Here is a 23,115-nt window from a genome sequence, read left to right as displayed (position 1 = left end):
GCCCTGGAGTCAGGAGGACATTTTTCCTATATACAAGATAATTTAATATAATTTCCTATATGCAAGATAGAAAAGGTCCTTCTGACTGTCTTCATATCTCATTTTTAATACTTAAAGTACAATTAACACTTAAACTATAGTACATTGATTCTTTTGTATTTTATATATTCTCTTCCTCATTACTGGACGCTAGGTTTTGTGTTCCTATACTTTATTTCCAGATCTTTAGGAGAAGAGCAACAATGCCAATTTCAAAGTCACGTTTGTTCTCTTTCTTTAATAAGTATTGAGGGCAGGAAAATCAAATCTTTCACTTTAAAAGCTTTTTTTTCCTACTTAGACAAGTCACTAAACCTGAGTCTCAGTTATCTCATCTGTAAAATGGAGGTGCTGGAGTAAATAACTAAATCTAAGAATCTAAGATCCCTACAGTCTAACTCTTAATATCCCTCAGATTTTCCTCTGATAACTTATATTTATATAACTTTTTTTTTAGGTTTTTTAGGCAATAGAGTTAAGTGGCTTGCCCAAGGCCACACAGCTAGTTAATTATTAAGTGTCTGAGGCCAGATTTGAACTCAGGTACTCTTGACTCCAGGGCCAGTGCTCTATCCACTGCACCACCTAGCTGCCCCTATAGCTTTTTAATATTTGCAAAGTATCCTGTTTGCATTATTTTATTTGGTCCTTACAGATGATTAGTCTCAGAGGTGTAGAGTGACTTGCCCATGGTCATACAGTTTAGTGCCCTTATGTGAACTCACTTCTTGCATTTTATTGTCTTGAGTTAACTTGTCTCTCAAATCATTGTTAAAAGTGAACTGATAAAAAAAAATCATTTTTATCACAGTGTTAATATACTTGATCAAGACATTTGTTAACTTTCTATCATGCAGCAAGTTTTTAGCAAAAGAGATAGCAGTCATGGGGTACAATGGATAGAGTATCAGCCCTGGAGTCAGGAGGACCTGAGTTCAAATGCAGCCTCAGATACTTAATAATAATTGCCTAACTGTGTGACCTTGGGCATATCACTTAACCCCATTGCCTTGCAAACAACAACAAAAAAGAGATAGCTGTCATAGCCCCTGGATTCCCTGTTTCTTCAAATCATCCACTAGTCTCTCTCTTTTTCCAGAGCATGGTATAGGAAGTGGTAGAGGCAAGATTTAAGCCTCAGTCCTCTGATGCTAAGCCTAACATGTTTTCTGCTGCAACATGAAATGGTGGGTTTATTATGCATGTAGAAAGACAAACTGAAGGCAGTATTTTAAGAGTTTTCAGTACTACAAACCTCCCCTTGCTTTCTAACACAAGAGCCCATGTTGGTCAATTTTCTTTTACCTTGCTTTCCTAAGACATTTATAAAACATTACTGCCCTCTTCTGGGCAGGAAATGTCAGGACCACTCAGCCCTGGATCTTTTAGTTCTAGCAGGTCTTGAGGAAGACTTAGATTCTTCCAATTCTCCATTGTGATAATTACATAGGAAGCACCACAATTTGTAACCTTGAGGTCATAAAGAGTTATAAAGTTATAAAGAGGTAATAAATAGGTCTGAAATGACTGGACAGCAGTCATTTAGAGTCAAAGCTTTCAGACTACATCACTCCCACCCCTGATGGGTCAGTAGTTTCAAACAGTAGAGAAAAACAAAGAAATTCACCCCACTCTTTTCTTTTTTATAACTTAGACATGTATGTAGGAGGATTTTAAGTTAAGCAAATTCATCCAAGTTCCTAGCTGGTTAAAATATTAAACATATATTTTTCTTACACTGTTTGAAAGTCTTTTTGCTGTTCCTTTTACATATATCTTTAGTACTGTTCTTATCATCCTGATTTGCTATTTTCGCACAATAATTTTGTGTTCACTACAGAGCACTGGTGGATTTTCTCTCCTTCACCCTGACAGTACACTTTTGTTACAATTTCCTAGCTTTTGACAAATCATTATGAACAGTGCTGGAAGTATTACTGCCTACCTTCAGGATGGGGGAGCTATGGCTTGGCAGTAGAAGAAGAGTTGCATTTGACAGAGAAGCTCTTCTGGGGGATTTTCGACTCTCTTTCTCATAAGGTAATGACTATGTCATTAAAGGTAGTGAGAGACACAGTGACCCAAGGAATTAGTGGAAGAGGACAGACCAGATTTCTTAAACTTTTTCTTTGTTTTCATTGGTTTGATCAAAAACAAATTCATTCTTTTCCCCTTACATACATAATGGAAGTTATCAGAGTCGTAGGTTAACCCAGATGGTTACTATTGTTTCTGTGCCCCTTAGCTTTATTTTGTTGGACTATGGATGCCCCCAGCTCAGCCATTTCACAATAACAACTTGCATTTTTATGGTATTTTAATGTTTGCAACACAGTAAACTTGCTCACAACAAACTTTGTGAGATAAGCATCATTTTGTTATCATTCCAATTTTACAAATGAAGAAACTATTTCACTGAGTAGTTTAGTTATTTTCCTGCAGTCACACAACTAGTAAGTGTCTGAGGTAACATTTGAAAGGGTTTTAGGTATTACCAAAAATTTATCTAACTCCTCAGTCTTAGGGAATTAGGCTAATTGAGACAGACCTCTAGTTTACAAACTTTGCTCTGTCTCCCTCTTCCCTTTCTTTGAGGACTTGATATCATTATCCTCAAGAGAATAAAACTGGATATTCCTTGTTTTTCTTGATTAAAATCTGAAAATTGATTATAGTTTGTCTATTGTCTCCTCTCTCTGTAGCATTTTTTGACCATCTGAGTTTCATGTCTTCATTGTAAGCAGTTCCCTACCCATATTAACTTACCATTTATTACTCTCAGATATAACCAATGGAACTCAATTGTCCAACTGGACATCATGCTAGTAATTCAACTATAAGACCTATATTATTATTCCTACTCCTGTTCCTAATGAGATAATTCACAATTATCACAATAATTAACATTTATATAGCACTTTAAAATTTTCAAGGTAGATTTCTCACAAATTTTTTTAAAAAGACCATAATTTGTGTTGTTGCAACAGTTTTAAAAGTACCAAAATACATAAATAGAAGCATTCATAACTTGGATGAGATGGCAGGCACAAGGGAAAAGAAATAACTGTTACATTCCATCACTGCTTGAAACTTAACCATTACAAAATTGTGACTGTCAGTTCATTTTGTTGTATCCATATGGAAAGGACATGATGATTTTTCTTCTTAAGTCACTTCAATTTCCAATAATATCTTTTCCTGGAAAATAAGTGAATTTGGTTCTTATTTCTTCTGATGCATCAGCATTACAATTGTAATTCCCTTACTAAGATGTTAAGTGTATTTTTTAAATTTTATTTAAGACAATGGTGTTAAGCGACTTGCCCAAGGTCACACAGCTAGGGAATTATTAAGTATCTGAGGTCACATTTGAACTCAAGTCCTCCTGACTCCAGGGCTGGTACTCTATCCACTACTTCACCTAGCTTCCCCCCAAATGTATTTTTTTAAATTAGATTTTCTAACTAGTCTCTATCTTTTCTACAGAAATATGACACAGATCTTTTCCGAATGGCCTTACCTTGTCTCAGTGCGATAGCTGGGGCCTTGCCACCTGATTATTTAGACACCAGAATCACAGCCATATTGGAAAAGCATACATCAGTGGATGCAGAAGGAAACTTTGACCCCAAACCTATTAATACCATCAAGTGAGTCCAAAATACTTGGTAAATTAATGGTTTTGTCACATAGCTATTCTTTGTTTCCAAAGACATTAGCTTGTCAAAATTTGACTTTATCTCTCTTACTAGTACCTCTCCTTGCAACCCTGAATAGTCTAAGTCATTTTTCCAGGGCACCATATTTTTATGTTGTTTTAAATTATGATTAATTTTATCTGATCATGTATTGCATTATTACTATTTGGGTTTTTTATAATAAAATAAAAGAGATGAATCCTTTCCATGAGTAAATATAGCTTAAAGCTTAATTCAATTTCCCTGATAAATGATGGGATTAGTTTATTAATAGTTTTTGACAAAACCTTCATGTAGTTTGTAAATTAGCATTGTAACTTTCAATGGTATAATAAATTAAAATCAATCCATTAACATTCCATTCAATTTCCATTCAACAATCACATAGCAAACATTTGTTGTATGAAGCACCTTGTCTGGATCTGTAAATAGATCTCAGCAAGACTTCTGTAAAATGGAGCAAGGACAGTTTAGCCTTCCTCTTTGAGAAACCATTTGCCTTTGAATATTATATTAAACACCTTTCAGGTGAAAATATCATGTCCTTTGAATCTGAAGTGCATTTTCTGTTCCCAGCATCTCAGGATTCCTTATTAGTGCTGATTTTACCATTCAGGCTTTTGTACTATCTGAATAATTTGATCAATGCCCTATAAAATTCCTCCTTCCTCCAATCAGCTGCAGATAACAAAATATTTCTACTTAATAGTGTGTCTTACACAGTCTGTACTACTCACTTTTTGTTCCCAAATATATTTTAGAATGAAGACCTCTAAACCTCCTAATGGTTTGAAGCCTGTTCAGAAAGTCCATCTAATTTAATTCAAATAGATAAACATTTAGTAAGGATATAATTTTATAGAACTATAAGTTGCTTATTGGCATTGATATAGAAGTTTGTTTCCTATATTGATGAAATCATAGTGCCAAAATAATAATAATAACAACAATAATATAGTAATACATAATAATCAATGTTCAAGGATCTGTGCTGGACATTAGGAATAACAAAAGCAAAAATGGAATGGTCTCTACACTTGAGGAACTTGCATTCTACTTGGGGAAGGGAGGAAGGAAAGGTCAAATAGGCAATGACATTTAGACAGATAAGTAAATTTTAAATGGTTAAAATAATGCACAATAATTTCAAGGCAATTGGCAATTTGTTGAGATGTAGGAATGTCATCAGAAGAAGCCTTGGATAGGGTGTGGTATCTAACTTATGCTTTGAAAGAAGTTAGGAGGGGGTTCATTTAAGACATGGCAGTATACTTATATAAAGGTAGGAAATGGAATAAAGTTTACAGAAAAAAAGCTAGCAGACCAATTTCAATGGAATAGAGTATTTGTAAAGAATTCACTTTGGGGTGGCTAGGTGGCTTAGTGGATAAAGCACCAACCTTGGAGTCAGGAGTACCTGGGTTCAAATCCTGTCTCAGACACTTAATAATTACCTAGCTGTGTGGCCTTGGGCAAGCCACTTAATCCCATTTGCCTTGCAAAAACCTAAAAAAACAAAAAAAAGAATTCACTTCAAGAAGTCTGTTAAACCTCTAATCCTACACCTTTGGAATGGGCTTTTTTGTATTGTGTTGAAATTTATGATAGTTCCAGACTGGAATCAATGAGATGCTTTGGGTGAAAAGTCTTCTCATAACCCATATCTAGAGGTGCCTTAAAGTCTTTTTTTCTTGGTTTGACCTGTACTGATATGTGTTTTACATTACTTATTTTAGTGATTCTTTTATGCTAATTAGTAAAGTACAAGGGGACTCTGAGGAGTGATTGCAAAGGAATATAAAGACATATGTGATCCTATTCTCAAAGTACTTAGAGGTTCAGAGGATCAGATACTGTCATAATTCCGACCATGAACAATGCTGACTAATGATCTCACGACTGGGCAAAGTCTTTGGGTTTTGGGGAAGGGGGAACGTTATGGTTGCAAGTCCAAGAGGGAAAAAATTGAATTGAGGATTAGACTACTGAGAGACTGGTTTGGAAGTTTTGTATTGTCAGAAGTTTGTTGCCGAAAATCACATACTGGCCCTTTTGCCCAACATTGTCATAGTGCCTAGCTGATACGGGAGGGAAACCATATCCATAAAGTCAAGGATTCCTACAGCATTCAGACCTTCATCAAAAATCCCATTTCCTATTAAATCAGGCTTTTTTTTTTTAACAAGCCCAGTAAAAATAAAAATGCATATGTATCTAATTCTTTGTCATTCCTTTTTTTTTTTGTCCTGTGTCTGTACATTGTAACATGGAAAGGCACTAGGCAATGTTGCTAATTGTCCTGCTATTTGAGAACTCTGTTAAATTATATGAAGGGTCACAATATTACTAACCCTAAATCCCTGTTTCCTTCTAAAAAGGAAACACACTGACAATTCAGAATTGTCCCAAAGTCTATACTTGTGCCTGGAGATAAAATGTTGCTTTTTTTTTCTTTTCTCAGCTTTTCTCTTCCTGAAAAACTGGAATATGTAGTCACCAAGTATGCTGAGCATTCACATGACAAATGGGCCTGTGACAAGGTAGGGATTATCATCCAACCAACAATTGTCAGGAAAAGAAGAGCCAAAGAACATTAAGGGGTTGAATCTTGGAAATCTGCCCAATTTATCTAAGTGACAGACTTACCATTCCAAGAGCATTCATTATTTGAGAGCAGCAATTTCCTGAGGTTTGTGGAGGTCAATGGAAGAGGCGGCAGCAGCTGCTGCTACTGCTGTTTTTTATACCAGTCAAGAAAATACTCAATTCTAGAAATGTTAACTTTTTTCCTTTACATCAGAGAGTATGCTGAGTATGGTTTTGGGTTAAGAAGGAAGGGAAGTAGAAATAAAATTGATTGCCTAAATTCATTTAGCAAGTATTTATTAATTGCCAAAATTTTTGCCAGATATTATTCTGGTGTGAGGGCAGGGGACAAAAGGCACTTCTGACAGGGGAAACAGCTCTCTTGCTCTTACTCTTGATTTTCTTCCATTTAAATAAGATTTGTGCAATGTAATTTTGGTAATTTTAGGAGGAGGCTCTAGTGCCCAAGTAGATTAGAAAAGGTCTCATATTTTGAACTGAGTTTTGAAGGAAGCTAGAACTCTAAGAGGCAGAGGAAGAAGCTATAATAGGCATGAAGGCCTGTGCAAAGACAGGGAGAAAATAAATAATGTCATATTTAAGGCACAGCAGAAAGGCCAGTTTGTCTGAAATGAAAAGTGAATGTTTAACAAGCCTAGAAAGGTACATTGGAACCAGGTTATAAAATGTGTTACATATAAACAGAGGAGGTCATATTTAATGCTAGAGATAATCTGAGATTAATGAGGTGAGTGGCACAGTCCTAAATTGGTTTTTAGGAATATTATTTTGCCAGCTTCATGGCGAATGGTTTGCAGAAGGAAGAAACTTGCAATAAAGAAGCAGTATTGAAGACTGTTTTTAATCCAGAAAGTTTTATTCTTAGCAAGAATACTAATCCTACCATGGTCCTTAATAACACTCCTAGACTCTCCTTTAAAAAATTGAGTCATTGAAAAGGAGCCAAGATAGCTGAGTGGTGGGAAGCATTGTGGTAAGCATCATTCCACATACTTCTTCAAATGTCTAGAAAATGGATCAAACTGAATGCTTATGGGGAAGACCAGGAAAAGTCACAGTAAGTCTTCTACTTATTCAGCTTTAACAAAGAAAGACATGGAAGGAGACTTGTGAACACAGGGAGAGAATGCCTCACTGCAGGACCCAAGGGGAGGCTGCAATATATCTGGGTTAATTCTTGAAAGGTACCTCTAGGGTACCTTACCAGGGCCCTGTCATGGGAACATGTACCAACTGATAGTTTTGTTGCTCTTACTCAGGTCTTAGTCACATGAAGTGTGACATTCCTAGAGAGGGTAATGAGAAAGAAGAAGTCAAGAAGCTAGTACCAGCAATGGTGTGGGTTGGACCCCAAGTCAAGGCAAAATCCCAATTCTGGCATCTAGCCTATCAGGTAAAGGAATAAACCAGGCCAGAAACCCAGACCAAAGGGAAGCCAATTTTGCCATCTGAACAAGAGAACTTTCCAATTTGTTGATGAGGTAGAGCAAGTCCATAGCAGTCTGCTCTTGCTCAGATCAGGAATTTGTGGAGCTTGGACTAGCATGGAGCTCGAGAAGAGTGTGGTAATCCAAATGTGCACTTTGGGAATGCTCAAAGTCTAAAGGTTCCTAATAAGAATTCTTGAATAGCACAACATTCAGTATCCCTAGAAATCAGCAACAGGACCTATCCATATCTTCTCCAGTAGGATTCAATAGTAATATAAATTCCAAAGTCAGGAAGTAGCCTGGGAAAACGGACAAACAAAATCTCCATCATAATGAACTATTATGGTGGCAGAGATGCTCAGAACAAATGTAGAAGGGAATGATTCCAAAACAAGCATAAGCAATGCCTCAGAAATGAGCATAGCTTGGGCACAAACTCAATTAGAATTCCTGGAATAAATGGAGAGTTTTTAAAGCAATATAAAGTGTTTTCATAAATGAGAATACTCAAGGAAAAACTAAGGGAAAGAAATGAGAGCTTTGGAAGAAAGAATTGGAAAGGAAATTAATATTTTGACACAAGTGATACTAAACCTTGCCTTAGCAGCAAATACCCTGAAAATGTAAATGGGCCAAGTAGAAGCCAATATCAACAAAGATATTAAAACAAAGACAAAATGCCTAAAAAGAGAGAAGAATGTGTAAAGTATCTCACAGCAAAAATAATTGACCTGAAAAACAGAACAAGGGAAAAAGGAGTCTACTTCATATTTCTAGAAATCTTCAAAGAAAACTACTCAGAAATCTTAGAGCCAGTGGGCCAAATAGAAATAAGAAGGAATTCACTGGTCTTTTCCTAAAGAAAACCCCAAAGGGGTTTATGGCCAAATTCCAGAATTTCTAGATAAAATGAAAAAATGCTGCAAAAAGTAACCAGAAGAATTTACAATTAAAATCACATATGATTCAGTAGCCACCAATGTAAAATAGCAGAAAATTTGGAATAATATATTCCAGAAGGCAAAGTTTTATGGTCTAACATAGAATAACTTACTCTGCAAAACTGAATATTGTGTTGTTGGGTGAAAAAAAATGAATCTTTAATGAAATAGAAGATTTCTAAGTATTCCTGATGTAAAGACTAGACTACAGAGAAACTTTGAAGTTAAAAATAGAAGTGAAGAAAACATTTAAAAAAGGCAAACATGAATGAGCAATGACATAAGATTGAACAACTTATAAACTGCTTATTTTCAGATATGGGGAGATCATAGTTATGTCTTCTCTGAATCCTATAATATCATCAGGATTCATGGAGAAAATTCAAAATGAAAAGCTCAGATTTTTGTCTTGATCTTAAGAATGGAAGGAAAAGAAGATCAGTGAAAACTGTCTCACTTGTTCAGTGAACACAAGGAGACATCTGTACAAACAAAGACGAGGGAATGGACTGAGGCAACTGATAACTTGAACCTTACTCTCATATGAACTGGTCAAAAGGAAGGATACACATATGCAAATTAGTACAAAAATTCATTCCACTCAACAGGACAATAGGAGGTAAAGCATAGAAGCAGGAAGGGGGAATGAGAAGGAATATATGCAAGAGAAGGATTAGTCCTGAGCAAGATGAACTAGGGATATACAAAAATATTTATAACTCTTTTTGAGGTAACAAAAGATGAGATTCTTAGGAGGTACCCATAAATTGGGGGATATATTAACAAAATATGATACATCAGTGTGATTGAATGCCATAGAAGCATATTCTTATCATTCCAAAGGACTCATTAAGAAATATGCAATGTACCTCTATTGAGTGCTGTAATCTTCAAGGACTTAGGGAGCATCTTGGGGCAATGAACCGTAATTCATTTGGTCTTGGAGGACAGTCTGATCATTGTATTCCCAAAATTGAGTTTTGCGAGGTCTCAAAACTGGTGGGAGTCTGGGTTGACACAACTGTAAAATTGTTCCTGGTTAAAACTAAATTGCTGATAGTCCTGGCCCTTGTTAACTAACTAAAAGACTCAACAGGTTTAGAGAAACAGAACTGCAGTTTCCCTTGAAGGTCAGATGGTATGGCCTGGTGGCTTGATTGCAGGTCTCAAGTAGATGGGGTTGAATCTACAACCTCACTCCAAGGTTATAGCCATTCACATACTTTCTTCTCTTCCCCCCCTCCCCATCCCTGCCAGAGATTCTGATCTGATGGGTGACTATTCAACTAAAAGGATGTTTTGAAACTGGACCATTATCAAAGACTGATTTGTCCATAGATGTAACATTGATCCACAAAAATTTAAGAACAACATTTTTAATAGATATCATCATACCAAATACTCAGACTCTCCAAGTTATATGGGGGGAAAAACTTACAAAATTGAGATCAGAGAAGATAAAAATCATAGCAGAAAAGGATGAGATATATGTTTCTGTTGTTCTGTCTGTTCCTGAATTGTTATTTAGATGCTTGTTGTAAGCCTACAGAAGATGAACCCACATCCTTATACTGTTATCTGATTTTTAAAAACACCATTATTTTATCTATCCGAGAAACAGCTTTTTGGATAATAATATAAAAGAATAATGAATAGAAAACAACTTGTCTGAGAATTGTTTATGATTGAAAGAGATAAGAAGAAAGAGAAGATGATGGTGACAAAGAGGATGACAACTGATGAATCATATTGCTTTGTTTCTAGAAAGAGGAGCTATGATGGAAAGTCCGGACCAGATCAGTTCCACCAAAAACACAAAAGGGTCATTCTTAGGGAGCCTGGATTTAGTGATCAATACAGATTTATCAAGAAACTGGTGAAGACTATACATCACTCAAATGCAAATTCAGCACCCTTTAAAAAACCTAAAGCAAAATACCTAATGGTTAGAATTAACAATATAAATTTATTTTTTATTAAATATTTTATTTTGAGTTTTACAATTTTACCTTTAATCTTACTTCCCTCCCCATCCCCCACAGAAAGCAATTTGTCAGTCTTTACATTGTTTCCATGTTGTACATTGATCCAAATTGAGTGTGATAAGAGAGAAATAATATCCTTCATGAAGAAACATAAAGTATAAGAGATAACATAATCAAACAATAAGATAACAGTTGTTTTTCTAAATTAAAGGAAATAGTCTTTGGACTTTGTTCAAACTCCGAGGTTCTTTCTTGGATACAGATGGTATTCTCCATTGCAGACAGCCCCAAATTGTTCCTGATTGTTGCACTGATGGAATGAGCAAGTCCATCAAGGTTGATCGTCACCCCCATGTTGCTGTTAGGGTGTACAGTGTTTTTCTGGTTCTGCTCATCTCACTCAGCATCAGTTCATGCAAATCCCTGCAGGCTTCCCTGAATTTCCATTATTGAGATAATAATTTAAAAATAGCAAATGCCATTTATATAGTACTTTCATCATGGAGTAGCTGATAGAAGGCTAGACTTAGAATCAGAAAGATCTAAGTTCCAGTATATTCTATATATGTTGTTTCTGTGAGCCTAGAGAAGGCACTTCTCAGTGCCCAAAAAATTGCTCTAAAGGTATAAAAAATTATAGAGAATATGATGATCTGCCCTATTAGAGGGAGTTCCTCACCAGGATCTCCCTCCACCAGTGAAATCACAGTTCAGGGAAAAAAATAGACATATATTTTTGTATGCATATGTACATATATTTAAAATTATTTATAGACATTATTTCATCAGATCATCACATTCACCCTCTGAGATAAATACCATATATCTTATTATCCCCCTTTTATAGATAAGGAAATAGGTTGAAAGATTTGCCCAGGTTCACACATCTAGTGTATAAGAGGGGGGGATTCCAATCTAAGCCTTCGTTTTAGAGACAGCGCAACACTTAACCTGTAACATCACACTGTGTCTCAGTCATGCTAACTAGAAGAACTAGAAGGAATGCTGTTGCATTGGGAAAGAGCAGGGCTAGCTTCTCTTTGAGCCTTGAATAATGTGGAAATTTTCAGGACTTGTTTTACTTCTTTATGACCTGATTTCTTCCATTTAAAAGTAGAGATAATATTTCTTGATTCCTCTTGAGTTCAAAAGAAATTGTCAAATGGGCACATGTGAAGGCATTTAGAAAATAAATATGTTCTAGAAAGAATAGTTTAGCATTTCTATCTTTCTTATTGCTGAATAGGAAAATAGATAGGGTATGTCCATAAAGGGATGAACAAAATAGAGAGTACTTTAGAACAATTAAGACTTAAAAGTGATTTTAGCTGCAAATTGTATCCAGTTAGTTTTCTATTGTCTTGATGTGAAAATAGACTAATTGGTCTGCGTCATGTAGCTCACATGAATGTTCCTTTAGAATGTTGAATTCCTTTGGCTCAGCTCCTATGGTATAATTTACATACTTTAATAGATGATAAAGCAGTTTTGCTTACTAAGATTCAGACAGTTAAGGAATTTTGAATGTGAGGATGAATAATTGAATTAATTTTTTTTTGTTTTAATCAGTCAGTATCCACCTCCTTTCCTTCCCATTCCATTCAATTGGAAATAAAGAAAAAATCCATTATGAACATTTTCCTATGGAAAAACAGAAGTGGGACTTTAGAGAATACAAAACAGGACTAACAAAGACCTAAAAGTAGTCAATTTTCATAAAACAAAAGAATGAGTAAACAAAACAAAAGAAAAGAAAAAAGATATCTGGGCAGTAAGGTAATGCAGTAGATAGAACATCAGCTATGGAGTGAGGACCTTAGTTCAAATTCGACCTCAGATACTTAACCTAGCCCTGTATCCATGGGCAAGTCACTTAACCTCATTGCCTTAAATAAATAAAATTTTAAAAAAGAAAAAAATCTAACATAGAATATTGATATAATGCCTAGGGATATCCAAGAAGCAAACTGTGAAGAAAAAAATAACTCCAAACCACCTACAAGGAAAATCTCAAAGAAAAACAGAATTTGATCATAATGCCAACTAGAATATATAGAAGAAATCAAGGAATTATTTTAAAATTTTAAAATGATATTACAAATGAAAAGAGAGCCCTGGTTGAATGAATTGTAAAAGAAATGATATTTTTGAAGGAAAGATTTGAAAAGTGAAAAGCTTAGGTACAATGGAGTACAAAACTTTAACTAAGTACCAGATTGCTTGAAAATTAGATTAAGCAAAGTTAATACCTCTAAAAAAAGCAGAAATATTCAAAGTGATTTAAAAGACTAAAAATGTATTTAATTTCCAAAACAATACTCCTGGAAAACAGTTTAAGAAATATAAATTAGGAATCACTGGATTACCTAAAACCAATATGCTTTTTTTTAAGTTTTTGCAAGGTAAATGGGGTTAAGTGGCTTGCCCGAGGCCACACAGCTAGGTAATTGTCTGAGACCAAATATCACTCAGGTCCTCCTGACTTCAGGGCCAGTGCTCTATCCACTGCATCACCTAGCCCCGCCCTCCATATGCTTTTTAAAAATAATAATCTGGATATCATATTTTAAGAAATTGTGAAATAAAACTCTAAGTTCTAGTACAATTGTGGGAGGAGGAAAGCAGAGAGGAAAAAAGTATAAGAGAAAAGAATGTAGGAAAATATACACGTAATGGTCAGGAATATAAATATGAATGAATAAACACTTCCATGAAATGGAAGAGAATTACATATTGTACCAGAAACAGAATTCAATATTATATGGTTTCAGAAGAAATAGAATTGAAAGATAAAGCTTCACACAAAATTAAAGAAGGGGGGGCTATAGTAAAATTTATTATGCCATAACTTAATTTTAAAAAATAAGAGTTAGCAGTTATTTGACAGGACAACAAAAATGACACGATTAACAGAAATAAAAGATATCTATATTTTAATGCTGAAGACTGCCAAAGTTAGGTATCTATAAAAGGGTCACAGGTTGTTGTGGGGATCAAATTAAATAATATTTGTAAAAGTGCTTAGCACAGTGCCTAGGACGTGATAGAGAAATATGAAAATGTAGGAAGTAAAGAAGAACCTTATATCAAACTATACTAAAAGTTAGGAATCACAAAAATTGTTAAATATTAGTTGAAAAGCAGAGAGGTCGGAGTGGCCAGGTGGCAAAGTGGATAGAGCACTGGCCCTGGAGTCAGGAGTACCTAAGTTCAAATCCAGCCTCAGACACCTAATAATTACCTAGCTGTATGGCCTCAGGCAAGCTACTTAACCCCATTGCCTTACAAAAACTAAAAAAAGAAAAAGAGGGGAAAAAAAGAAAGGAAAAAAAAGGAAAATAGAGAGGTCAAAAATGGAGAGATGGAACAGATTAGATAGACAGTATCCAGAAGCAAACAAACCTGGCAGTCCAGTGTATAATCCCTAAATCCTCAGTTACTAGAATAACTGCTAAGGATTCTGTTTTGTAAAACCTAAACTAGAAAGCAGTTTGGAAGAAGTTAGGTTTAGTCAAATACCTCATACCATTCACCCCAATGGTCATATGATTTATATGTAAACATCACATCAGGGGCAGCTAGGTGGTGCAGTGGATAGAGCACCAGCCCTGAAGTCAGGAATACCTGAGTTCAAATCCAGTCTCAGACACTTAATAATTACCTAGCTATGTGGCGTTGGGCAAGCCACTTAACCCCATTGCCTTGCAAAAAACAAAAAACAAAAAACATCATATCAAACACAAATTAGAGGGGGGCATCTAGGTGGTGCAGTTGATAGATCACTGGCTCTGGAGTCAGGAGGACCTGACTTCAAATCTGGACTCAGACACTTAATAATGTGGGAGGAGGAAAGCAGAGAGGAAAAAAGTATAAGAGAAAAGAATGTAGGAAAATATATACGTAATGGTCAGGAATATAAATATGAATGAATAAACACTTCCATGAAATGGAAGAGAATTACATATTGTACCAGAAACAGAATTCAACTGTGTGACTGTGGGCAAATCACTTAACCCCACTGCCTTGCCAAAAAAAAAAAAATTAAAGGAACATGGAAAAAATTTTCTTCCAGATCTGTTATTGGGGGAAGATTTTGTAGATAAGATAGGAAGAATGAAATGGACAGTTTTGAATATATGAAATTAAAATGTTTTCATAGAAAAGCCTATGCAACTAAGATTAGAAGTGAAAGTTACCAAGAAAAAAATCTTTGCAGTAAATTTCTCTGATAAAGATCTAATTTCCAAGATGAATAAACAATTGATTGAAATTTTGAGGAATAAAAACTATTTCTTGGTTGATGAGTCATCAAAGGATATGAAGCTCTCAATGGAAAATATTCATATTTTTGTTAAATAGTCATATTAAAAATATTCTAAAACATCAATAATTAAAGAAATGCATATTAAAGAAACACTGTAGTGCTTCTTCAACTCAAAAAAAAATGGGCCACCAGGGAAACTAAAATGAGGAGGTTGAGGGATTAGATCATTTCCAAGCAAGGGGAGCAGCCAGTGAAAAAGGATATGGGAAACACAGTATTTGATATTTTAAAATTTGCTATGGCTTCTGCTTCTAGAGTATAGAATATAAGGACACTAGCAGAATGTAAGAAGACTGAAAAAGTAGGAAGGGGTCAGGTTGTATAGAACTTTAAATGATAAACATTGGGGTTATATTTGAACCTGGAGATTAACAGGGAGCTACTAGAACTCAGGGAAGATGGGACAATATGGGATAAATTCATCAGTCATATACTTTAAGAAAATCATATTTTTGGTAGATTGGAATAGGGAGAGACTGAAATCAAGGAGACCAACCAGATGGCTATTTCAGTTAGGTTAGAGACAAGGAAGGCATGAGCTAGAGTTAATTTGTGTGCCTGGAAAGAATAGGGCATATTCTAGAGATGTTGTAAAAGTAAATACAAGATTTGATAAAGGATTGAATCTGTATAGTGAGTGAGAGAGTAAAGGAAGACCTTAGGATTGTGAGCCTCACTGCCTTGGAGGCTTGTGGTGTCCTTGACAATATTAGGGAATTTCAAGAAGGATTTGAGGTAGAAAATGAATTCCTATTATATATATATGTATGTGTGTGTGTGTGTGTGTGTGTGTGTATATACATATATATATATATATATATGTTAAGCTTGAAATGTCTATGATACACCCAGTTTGAGCTATTGAAAAGCAAAGAGATACTTCTGAGTATTTCTACATAAAGATTGTAAATGAATCCATAGGTGTTGATCCAATCACAAATAACAGTGTAGAGAGAGAGAAGAGTCAATGGTCTAGAACACTATCTTTAAGGATACCAAGTTGAGGGGGATGACAGATGAAGAAATAGTATATTTAGAAAAAGGAGTCAGACAGGAGGATAGTCAGAAGAAAGTGTCACAAAAATTTTATCTAGATGGAAAAGTGGTCATCCATGTTATCACTGTAAAAAAAAAACCCAAGAGGCATCAAGATTGCAAAAATGGCCATTAGAAAATGGGCAATTCAGAGATAACTGGTAACTTTGGAAAGGGGGATATTTTAGTTCATAATCATAGAGAGCAGATTTGCAGATGATTTAGAAGAGAATTAGAGGGAGGGAAGTGAAGGTACCTTCTCAAGGAGTTTAGTGACTGGGGAAGGAAAGACATAGGATAATAGCTTGCAGGGATGGTAGGATCAAATGAGAGTTGATTTTTTTTCAAGGATTGCAAAGACATTGACGTGTTTGTAGACAACAGAGAAACAGGAGATAGGGAAAGCCAGAAGACTGATGAAAATAGGAATTAAAAATGGGGTCAATTTTATGGTAGAACTCTAAATGGGATGGGATGCTTGTAGAGAAATTTGCAAAGTGCCACCTCATACAAGATTAAAATGAAGCCTATAGTAGGGTAAGCCTGATGAATGATCTGATATGAGAAGGTGGGGAGAAGTTTAAATTATTAGTAAATAGTCTCTAGTATTTATGAAGGAAGGTCTTCAGCTAAAAAAAAAAATAGAGTGAGGTTATGCCATAGGAGACTTGTGGAGAGACTAGGTTGGGAACAGCCACTATGGGGAAAGGTATAGTAAATCAATTCAGTGGGAAGATTGCTTACTGCAGTAAGGGTATGGTGTGATTAATTAACATAAATTTAAAATGACCCAATTAGTACAATTTCATGATTTTTTTTCCAATTCAGTTCAGCAACATTCAAAGGAGGTTGATCATGGGAGTAATTCAAGGTCAGGGCTTTGCAAGGCATCATCAACTATAGGACAAGGGTACTAGGGATGTGGGAATAAAGTTTAGTGCTGAATTACTCACTGATGGATTGACATGGGAAAAGGATGGCCTGGCACAAAGAACTGGGGGGATGTAGATAATGAAGATCATTTTAAGGACATAAAACAAAGCAGACTTAAAATATTGGAGAAAGATGGAAAGATAAAAAAGTATGATTATAAGGAAATGTTAGAGTGATGATGATGATGATGATGATGATGATGATTGATGATGATGATGATCACCAGTAGCTGCTATTTGTCAGACACTGGGCTAAGCATTTTAAAATTATTATCTCATTTGATACTTATGGTAACCTGGGAGGTATGTGTTATTATTATTATTCCCATTTTAACTTTAATTAACTAAGGCAAATAGAGTATTGTACAGAGTTATACAGCTAGTAAGTTTCTAAGGCTGGAGTTGACCACAGATCTTCCTGACCCCCGTCTCAGTGATCTATCCAGTATACCCCTAAGTTGCTCCTGTTTGTGAATAGGCAAGTGGAATATACTTGAACTTAAGGACCAAATCAAAGTTAAGGTGGCACAGTGGATAGAGCACAGGCCATGGGGTCAAGAAGACAGGAGTTCAAATCTGGCCTCAGATACTTGACTCTTATCAGCTGTGTGACCTTGGGCAAGTCACTTAACCCTGATTGCCTCATATCCATAACCATCTCCTGTCATCCTGATTCATATCTGGCCTTTGGACCCAGATGGCTCTGAAGGAAAAAGTGAGGCTGGTGACCTAGCACAGTACCCTCTCACTCAAATCCAATTCATGTACTTGTCATGGCAAGATGTCATGATCTTCTTTGAAAATGGAGAACAGGGGCAGCTAGGTGGTGCAGTGGATAGAGCACTGGCCCTGGAGTCAGGAGTACCTGAGTTCAAATCCAGCCTCAGACACATAATAATTACCTAGCTGTGTGGCCTTGGGCAAGCCGCTTAACCCCATTGCCTTGCAAAAAACTAAAAAAAAAATGAAGAACAAACATTATTATTTATTATTATTATTATTATTATTATTAATGTAGAGAAGGGAAATAGGTCATGAGAAATGAGTAGATACACAGTTAAGGTATTTAGGGAGTGTCAACATGTATCTTGAAGTATCCTAATATGAGGTATCTTGAAGTATTCTAATATGAAAAATGGGAAAGAGAGAAAGACTGTTAGGTAAACACTAAATACTTCTCAGGAATGAAGGGGGATGCTCTGAAGGTTACTATATTAAAACCACCAAGATTTTGATTGAGTGATAATTTAGATAGTATAAACCTCAAAGGAGTGGGCTGTTTAGTGAAGGTGACAGAGTCTAACAATGACAATGGAGAGCAATGAGTATTTCAGTTATCCCCACTGTAATCTTTTGGTGGGGTGCTGGCAAGAGGAAGATTGTGTAATGTGAGAGAAAGAGTAAGAAATAATGGAATGCTGACAAGGAAAGTGTTGTTGTAAGGGGCCAGGTCTCAGTGAGCAGATGATAGAAGGAATGAAAAAGGAAAAGATTAAGATGAAAGGAAGTATTATGGAACAGGCATTCCAAAGAACACATTCCAAAGGGGTTCGAGGTGGGGAAGTGGATTAGCAATGAGTTGAGATTAGGCAACAGAGTTTGTACAATATCTGAAATTCAAATCTTTAGAAGGAGCAAGTGTAAGTTTATAGAAGTTTGCTATCCATTGAGCACTGAGTACAGTAAGAGTGTATGTGGTTGGAGAGGAATTCATTGAGGAAGACTTGAGATTAGAGTGTGTGAATCTTCCTTTGAGGTTCACAATGTGGTAACAAATAGTGAGACTTTCCCATGAGGCCACACAGGCCTTCATCACGTAGGAGGAGCAATCAGTGGAATGGAAGCATATCCAGGAGATGAGAGTATCTTGCTCTCCCCGACGAAAGTCCTGAGGGGCAGGATCTTGTCCCCAGAAGAAATTGGGACTCCAAAAATAGTTCTGAGTCCCTATAGAAACAGGAAATGGACAACAAATTCTTACATTCTTCACTGAAGAAAAACCTAAGAGAAAGACAATGGGTGTATGGTTTGTGGCCTGGGCTAGAGAGAGGATCATTTGCCATATGAATGCTATTTATTATCAATTTCAATATTGGATATAATGTCTGGAGTTTGTGTTTTGTGAAGGTTTTTAACTTCCAAAGTCTTCAATTATGCCCTCTTCAGATTTTAATACATCCTCATTTTCATCTTTTATTTAGTCTATCCTTGGATTAGTAATGAAAAGTTGGATTTTTATTCTTACTATTGCCATGTGCTAGTCAACATTAAGTTGTTTAGCTTGAAATTAAGTGTCATTGACAAAAATAGTATGAAGAGCTTACTTATAAATAATGTCTTCGGTTCCTTGTCATGATAAAGTAGTGATACATAGTGAAAATAATCTAGTCTCCAGTCCTTTTCGTGTTAATTCATTTGCCTATTTTAGTAGTTAGTACCATCTTCACCAAAGCATTTCCCACAGGTACAATATTGGTATGTCTGTTTTGATGGTAGCTCTTACCTTCTTGTTTTACCAGAATACACAGGAGCACCACTTTTTCGGGTGTCTTCACTGTTAAGATGTTCAAAATTTTTTAATGTAGGTCTACCTATAAGCTCTGCTGTTCCAACTAATTCTTAGTTTTAACAGGGGAGAAATTTCATCATATTTTCCAGCTAACCCAAATAGAACCCAGTTGAGCAATGTTTCAATATTCCTGTCAAGCCTTCAAAACTATCATAAAAACCTCAGGGCACAAGCATGCCCTACTGTACCTCATCCTTACTTTTCCCTTAATTCTCACCCTGCCCCCTCCCAACTATGGATGATGGATTGTTCCTTAGTGGAGTTATTGTATTGTTATTATTTTTATCTATCTAATTGATCACTAGAACTATCATTTACCATACAGATATCTTCACACTAGTTAGTAGTTAGCTGTCCCTGAATATTGAATCAATTCAAAGTTAAATTGTCTAGTAAATGTTTAGATTTTGAAAATAGGTAGTGTAGTTCACTGGGGCATTCTAAAGACTTAAAATCTAGTTCTTTAACTTAGAATATTATCTTACATGTTGGTGGGAAGCAAATGATTAGTTCCCTGTCCACTCTCAGCATTTCCTAAATCAAGAGATTAGCTAATAATCAATAGAAAATTTGAGTTAAACATCCTGCCATGTGGCAATATATGTCAGTAAAAGGGCTGAAGTTATCTTAAACCCAGATCACTCCAGTTTTGCTGAAGTAGCCAGTTTATTATGTTATGTGGCCCTTAAGAAACTGCTCAGATCTTAGCATATCTTTCAAGCTATTGGGAAGCATCGTGCACAGGTTCTTGGTTCTTGGTTTATATAAACCTGCAATGCAAATATGTCAATCAGATAAAATAGCAATTAAGGAAAATTTATAACTTATATATTTTATATATGTATATGTATGTATGTATGTATGTTCTAAATTTATAATTTAGAAGGAAGTCTAAAGATTTAAGAATTGAAGAGAGAGTTTCCAGGGGATTTACAGGCACATTTGGTATAATCCTTTCTTTGAAATTGATTCATTTGTATAGCTAAATAGGAGACAGTCAATTTGGGTCACAGAGTAAGGATGCTTAATGCCAAGGAAATGCTATTTGAACTAAAAAAACTTTCCTGCTTACAGAGTCAGAATGGATGGAAATATGGCATCTCTCTGGATGAAAATGTGAAGACACATCCATTAATAAGACCTTTTAAAACATTAACCGAAAAGGTAAGAAAAGTAGAAGTAAGTAGAAAATAGCTCACTCTGTACACAATGGTTTTTTTTTTTCCATTCTAGAGAAGGAGGGCTTAGGGATTTTTTTGTGATGAGAAATTATTCTTGTTTCCTATCTGTGAGGAACTTCTTTCTCCTCTGCCCCACAGTTGGGATTTAATTCCCAGACTGCAGACTCATATTACATTCTCTGATTCCTTAAAATCTATAAAAGAGGTGTCATTTAAAATACAGGGACCAGAGAAAATTTTATTCTCTTTTGCAAAAACTTTACAAATGCTCTATTAATGATTCTAATTAGGGGAAAGGGAAACCTTGAGAAGAATCAGGAAGCTGCTCAATTCATCTCAAGTACAAATTATTTCTGAGAAAAAAGACAAAGGATAAGAAGAGGGAAAATAAGGAAAGTTTCCAAGCCATATGAAAAAGGATGATATTTTCATGTATGTTTATATAAGAATTATGTGGATTGGGGCGGCTAGGTGGTACAGTGAATAGAGCACTGACCCTGGAGTCAGGAGTACCTGAGTTCAAATCCAGCCTCAGACACTTAATAATTACCTAGCTGTGTGACCTTGGACAAGTCATTAACCCCATTTGCCTTGCACAAACCTAAAAAAAGAGAGAGAGAATTATGTGGATTAATTTGTTACACATAATTCCTTTCTGATTCTGATTTTGCCCTATTTTCTAAATAAGCATTCTTGTGCCATTCATAGAATACATCATCTACGTTCGTGCTTAGAATATTGTACATTTTTGAATTTTGAAATAAATCTCATGGAGGTCCAGAACTAATTTTGAGGTCAAGAGAATCTGATTACCTCCTCAAGTGGAACTTTGTTTTTCCAAGGCAATTTCATATTATCCCCATTTCTACTGCAATTAAAACACCACTTGTTTTCTTACCTTTGTCCTTGCTCATCCCTTTCTCCTTCCTAACAAAACTCCAAATACTTTTGAATGGCATGACACTCTTAAACTGAAGACAAAGAGACCAAGGGTTTTGAATATTTTTTAACCCAGTGACTTTGCTTTAACCCCTGAAATAACTAGCTCATTCATTAATAATTCATACCATAATTTAAATTAATACACGCCAAACTACATCCCTTTGAGACAGAGAGGTTTATCATAATATTTGTACTTTGCTAGTCAATTTGACTTGAATTTGTTTCTAGGAAAAGGAAATTTATCGCTGGCCTGCCAGAGAGTCTCTGAAAACCATGCTAGCTGTGGGTTGGACAGTAGAGAGAACCAGAGAAAGTGAAGTGATTATACAACAGAGAGAAAATGAAAAGCTTCGCAACATTTCCCAAGCCAACCAAGTAAGAGAATATTGCTTAGAGCCAGAATCTTTAAACCTATGGGGGGCAGGGGGAAGTACTCTGGGAAGTACTCTGTTCATGAAGTTTGATGGCATGAGATTTTCTTTAGGAGTAGTACTGAGTAGTTTGATTGTCACACAAGTAAATAAAAATCCTTGTTATGCAATTTTTATGTCAGAAATTATCTCACCGGCACATGTCCAAGTACAATTTGAGAAATGTCCTTACTCTTTTGACTCATTAGGAAATCTGAAACAACATGCCTCATAATCCTTGGTATTGCAAGATAATTTTCTTGCTTATAGGCAATTTTCATAATTTTAGTTCATAATATTATAAAATGGAGTTTTGTATTTCAAAGGGTAAACATATTTAAAAGTAAGAAAATTGACTACTATTAATCTTAAAGTGAATGTAAATACCTAGAGTCAACTTGTAGTTTGGAGGACTCTTGTGATAAAGTATAGCCTCCCTTTGCTGCACAAGTACCTTCCCTCCCCATTATGGAAGCAGCATAGTTGACCTCACTCCTCTGCTCTACTGTTCTCTTCCCTCTCCTTTATTTTTTCCTCTCTCTCTTTTGCTTCCTTCTTCTTCCCTTTCTACAACTTTCATGATTTTTATATCCCAACCACAGGATTTCCCAATTTCTTAGGACATGCAGGACAATTCCCTGTAAAGTCCTCAAGTCTGATTTAGGATGAAATCAAATACTCCTTGGTTATTCTTACCAGCTTCTTCTCCTTCATTTGGTCTCCTTATTATCAACTCTGCTTAGTTTTTGTAATTTCCTTGGGCCAGACACTTTTCATTTTCTCCAGTTACTCAAAATAGGAAAGAAAGGGATTTGCTGCTGTGCTAGCTAAAACTAGCAGAAGCAAGAAATACTAATAAAAATGACAGAGATATGTCAAATCAAATAATTTTACTTTGCTTTTTCTAGGGTAACAGCTATAATCCTGCTCCACTTGATCTCTCAAATGTTGTACTTTCTAGGGAAGTCCAGGTCAGTGCTAATGTTTTCACTGTGCATATTCTTCGCAACAATATGATTTAC

At 35.6% G+C, this 23,115-nt stretch overlaps 1 protein-coding gene across 12 annotated transcripts in view; it reads left to right on the top strand.

Annotated features, from left to right (window-relative positions):
* RYR3 (ryanodine receptor 3) overlaps positions 1-23,115 on the top strand; it is an 833,777-nt gene that overhangs the window by 617,041 nt on the left and 193,621 nt on the right. For 11 of the 12 annotated variants that reach the window (XM_074235022.1, XM_074235021.1, XM_074235020.1 and 8 more), the window contains 6 exons: positions 1,939-2,079; positions 3,526-3,689; positions 6,199-6,277; positions 20,635-20,724; positions 21,912-22,058; positions 23,002-23,064. In XM_074235022.1, the coding sequence (XP_074091123.1) occupies positions 1,939-2,079; positions 3,526-3,689; positions 6,199-6,277; positions 20,635-20,724; positions 21,912-22,058; positions 23,002-23,064 (684 nt within the window). The remainder of the gene's footprint in view (positions 1-1,938; positions 2,080-3,525; positions 3,690-6,198; positions 6,278-20,634; positions 20,725-21,911; positions 22,059-23,001; positions 23,065-23,115) is intronic. The other variant, XM_074235023.1, reaches the window with a different exon arrangement.

The sequence above is a fragment of the Macrotis lagotis genome, chromosome 4, assembly GCF_037893015.1.
Source record: "Macrotis lagotis isolate mMagLag1 chromosome 4, bilby.v1.9.chrom.fasta, whole genome shotgun sequence".
Lineage (NCBI taxonomy): Eukaryota > Metazoa > Chordata > Mammalia > Peramelemorphia > Peramelidae > Macrotis > Macrotis lagotis.
Note: the sequence above shows the minus strand (reverse complement) of the source record. Positions and strands in the feature narration are given on the sequence as shown.